General features: G+C 44.1%; 1 protein-coding gene across 1 annotated transcript in view; it reads right to left on the reverse strand.

Annotated features, from left to right (window-relative positions):
* Nucleotides 1-361: 361 nt before the first annotated feature.
* T265_11029 (hypothetical protein) overlaps nucleotides 362-4,369 on the reverse strand; it is a gene marked incomplete at both ends in the record, with an annotated part of 29,576 nt that continues 25,568 nt past the window's right edge. Inside the window, one exon of the mRNA XM_009177570.1 lies at nucleotides 362-444. Within this exon, the coding sequence (XP_009175834.1) occupies nucleotides 362-444 (83 nt within the window). The remainder of the gene's footprint in view (nucleotides 445-4,369) is intronic.

A 4,369-nucleotide genomic window follows, 5' to 3' on the forward strand; every position in this document is an offset into this window, starting at 1 on the left:
TGCTTACCCGGGCAGTTGTATCCATTCCAGTGGACTGACGGGTGACGAGACCATCTTTGGATTCGGGAAGGCCAGGAGAGCATTTAGTAGACTTCGAAACCTGTGGGATCGGCGTGACGTCAGTTTGTTTGTCAAGGAAAGTAGTGGTGCGGACCACATTGCTTTGCGGATCGGAGTCGTGGTCTCAACATTCATTCGGGATCTATAAGTTAGGACCATCGGTGTCTCCGAAGCTTTGACCGGGTCTTTGGGATACATCGAATTAACAATCCTGAGGCACGCCAGATGGTTTTAGAGGAAACGAACTTCCCAACCATGGATGACTTACTCGTGTTTCATAGACTAATCTGTACCGCACATATCAAGGGGCCATCTGCCTCGCAGCGATTTTTTCACCCAGCCCTATGCTGAGCGGAAGCGACCGAGGGGTGGAGAGTTTGCCAACTGACAACGAAAACAATAACGGTAAACTCAGTCTGGTGAACAACTGCCGCTTCCATGAAGAGGACCTTGGGACTTAGCACATCGATGGTTAATGAAAGTAACAGACAGTGGAGCTCGTGCCCCGAAGCTATCACCTTCAATGCGTAGATGTCCAGTTCCCCGTTACCTCGGATAAAATACAAACAGACTGATCTTGCCACTGCTTTCAACGCTTGGCTATTGGCAATCGTTCTCCCGTTTTTCTATAACCGAAATCGTGGAAACTGTACCTGACATACTATTAATATATGGCTTTTAGCGGATAAACTGAAGTGAACCGAACATATTTAGCTGGAGCTGGTTGTTTACTGGTGACCCAGAGGCTATTGGCAACAGGTCGTTCCCCCCTATCCTGGCGCAAATGAAACCGTTAATTGTGCAACCGTGAAAATATATGGGCCTAATAGGAAAGTGTTCCATCATACGACAAACACCAAGTCGTCTTGGGGGCTCATGAAGTTACAACTTGTCACCAATCATCTCTTCGGAATCGACCTTTTAACTATCCGCGTTAAAGCTCAGTGTAGTTTACGTTTTCATCTCAATCAATATTTAAAATGTGTGAACTCTATCGCTAGAACACTACATGCCAGCTCTGGTCACCAACGCACACTGATCGCCGATTAGCATTTTCGTTCGTTTTCCCACACGGCAAAAAGGTTCGGAATTTCAACGAACTCGACTAGAATTGATCAGAATTTCGTATGCGCCCGTCTACACAGTGATCGATTTACGTGCTCTGCTTCATGCGTGTGTGCGCGCGCACGCACGCACGCACGGACGCATGCGTACGTGTTCACATTCACATTCTGATTAATCGATATTACGGCACCGAATGCAACCGGTGTGGTATGGTAGCATACAAGAATGCGCATTCTCTCGGAGTCATGTATCATGTATCTGGTTCCCTCCCCTGTTGTTGCTGAGAGCATTGACGGAAGGCGGTGTTAGCCACATTGCAGATAGCATACACAAGACAAGTGTACCAAACGTTTGTGGATTATAAATTGATGAAAGCATAGGAATTCTTCTTGTCATCAACCGCAATACTTGTAGATGAGTCATGATCCTGGTGGAATAACTTCGAAGTGAAGTGCAGCGCAACGGAACAGAATGAACAGATAGATTGATGGAGTGAGTGAGTGAGAGTGAGTGAAGAGGACTGCGAATTGGAGGAAATCAACAAGTTGAATGACGGTAGAAGAGGACCATTCTGTACAACATCGAACGCTATTGCCCGTCCAGATACGCATCACATAATTGACGAATGAGTGAACACATAAATCGATATAAGACGTTCAAAAGTTGAAATTCTAACGTAAAGGCACACGGTACACGAATGGTTGCCATTTTGAACTGAACAAGCCAACTCTAGAGCGCTTTTATTTCTGAGATGAACTGAGGATGAGATTTTGGCTGTTTTCGTCCAAACGCTTCTCAGAAAATGCGATCTTTCAGAAGGCAAGGAATGACGTGTTTCCGGCTTGGTTATCGTAATTTAGGATACTCAAAATGCGAGTTTGGATCTGCCGGCTACCCCGTTGCCATTCCTGATGATGCGTACTGAGCGTACCAGTATAATTTTTTTGCACAAAAAGGTTAACGGCGGTTAGTCTGCGTTTTCAGTCAGCTGTTACGTGGATAGTAATCTAGTTAAATAACCCGGGTTCTTTGACGATAAAGTCACAAGAAATGAGATGTTCCTGTTTCCTGAAGGTGAACGTCTACTTCAGTTTAGAGCTGTCAACGACTGTTATTATCAGAAGTCAATCAACTTTTAACTTGCCGTTTCTAAGTCATATGGATGAGTTCACAGTTCTCAAACGCCGATAATCTAGGCTAGACTTACCTGGTTTTGAGTGACTTCTGTTGGTATACTTGGTGACGAGCGAATGTTTAACTCTGTCATTGGTGGCCGAATACAATGACGTGGCAGCTGATCGCCTAACCAAAGTCGGCTTTCCAGGAGATGGAATTTATTTCATGTTAGACAGCTCAACGGAGTGTGGAACGGTAAATGACCAGAAAAAGAGACTTTGCTCTATGATCGAGGAACTTTTCAGTATCCTCGGTGGTCACTATGATAGAATTAAATCAAGGGACACAAACACATTTACTTCCCATGAACTCAGCTTGGTGAATGCAGGGCAGTTTACGTTTCAGGCGAACTTGTTGTCGACATTAACGAAAAAATTAATTCCTAGTTACTGTCGTGCGGCGGTATGGAGTTGATCCTCTGTCTTGATCATTTCCTCTAGGCCTCGGCTCCAAGCAGTGTGTTAGCTAGATCATAAATCATATATTCTGAGAGGCATTGCTAAGATTTTATGAAGCCTTGTGACTGTATGTTGGAAAGTTGGATCCCCAGCACCTTCGTGGGATAGTATCGAAGACCGAGAGCCCAATGTTTGTTAACTTGCACGGACAGTGGTCGCTTCGTTACCCTCAAGTGGTGCCCTTTCTGGCTCGGTGACCCGTGAGTTTCAAAGCTAGTGGGGATAATTGTAAAGCATGGAAACTAATAGTCGATCAACTCCTTTACTTTCGAGCTTTCTTCCCTCTCAGCAAATTTAAGACATTCAAGTTCCAAGTCTGCGTGTCAATTATGGCAGATTATTGTTTGGCGTGATACGTAGTGATATGCGGAGAGTTCAATATGCTCTTTGATAGGGTGTGAAACGCTGTTAAGGCTCTCATACAGGAAACTACTTACAAGGTTGCTGAAAACTCTTCGACCGGTTTCGCCCTTCTTGAGGCTCATCAGGTAGGCACAGTCCGAGTTTCCTTTTACGGTTCTGTCACGCAGCGAGCAAACAATATGATAATGCGGATTGTGGCAATACTCTATCCCCGGCTATGTTGCTTGATCCAGACTCCTAGCACGGCGAATAGTAAGAAGACGAAACCCTCGGACACAAACTTTAATAATCCAACAACACACGATCAACAGGCGATGCCCGGAGCCTCCGAAATCAAGTCAGTGGAAAGAAATGGTATCCTGTACGTGGTCGGATTTAAATTTCCTTGGAGTATCAATAGGCCATTGATTTTTCATAGTTTGACGTTGAAGATGCCGGGAGTTCGCTAGCACACATAAAAACAGCGTTTTCTGGGGGATATTGATATCCCCAGCATTTCCGTCAACCTTATGTTCTAGCTGAACCCAAATCGCACGAAATTGGCGCAATACACTTATTTGCAAATCACTTTGGTTTTCATGAATCTCTCGTTTATAATGTTCTTCAACTGAAGGCCGCCTCGTGTTTCACTTGGTAAGCTATTCGAGATATCGCAGTATATTTTCATAGAGGAAACTACTTGTAAGTTTGCTGAAAACTCTGGTTATTTAGTTGTCTCATGGTTTCAGTACTGACGCACTGACTGTAGTAGTCAGTCAGTAAGGCCAAAGGTTTCAAAGTTTTATTGCATTAGAGGGGAAAACTTTGAGCTGATATCGGCGGAATAATTAGTTTTGTGCCATTGTTTCTAGTAATCGATGGTGACGGTGTTCGAAAAGCTTTTCGTTGAGTACGCTTATTCAGCCCTGACATAAAGAGTTCTCGCGTTCGTTCCAAATACCTTCAGGCCAAAAAATAACAGATACACTGTAAAGCTGAGAGAAAAGGCATAATTTCTTTGTTGCCTGGAGGTGCTATGTGTCTCATAAGAGGAAACTGCCGTTTAAGGGCGATATTCTCATAAATGAACGCTGAAGTTGACGAATGGGTGTTCAGTCATTTCCACAGGGAGAACCAGGATGCCTTTTCCACGTTGATATTTTTTAAAGTTTTTTTTCGAAAATAATACGTCTGTTGGTGTGTTCTGTGTAGTTGAACTAAATGGCTTGCTCCCACCAACTTTGGTGAGAGCAATAGTCTTCTTCTTC

This window comes from Opisthorchis viverrini, assembly GCF_000715545.1.
Source record: "Opisthorchis viverrini unplaced genomic scaffold opera_v5_439, whole genome shotgun sequence".
NCBI lineage: Eukaryota > Metazoa > Platyhelminthes > Trematoda > Opisthorchiida > Opisthorchiidae > Opisthorchis > Opisthorchis viverrini.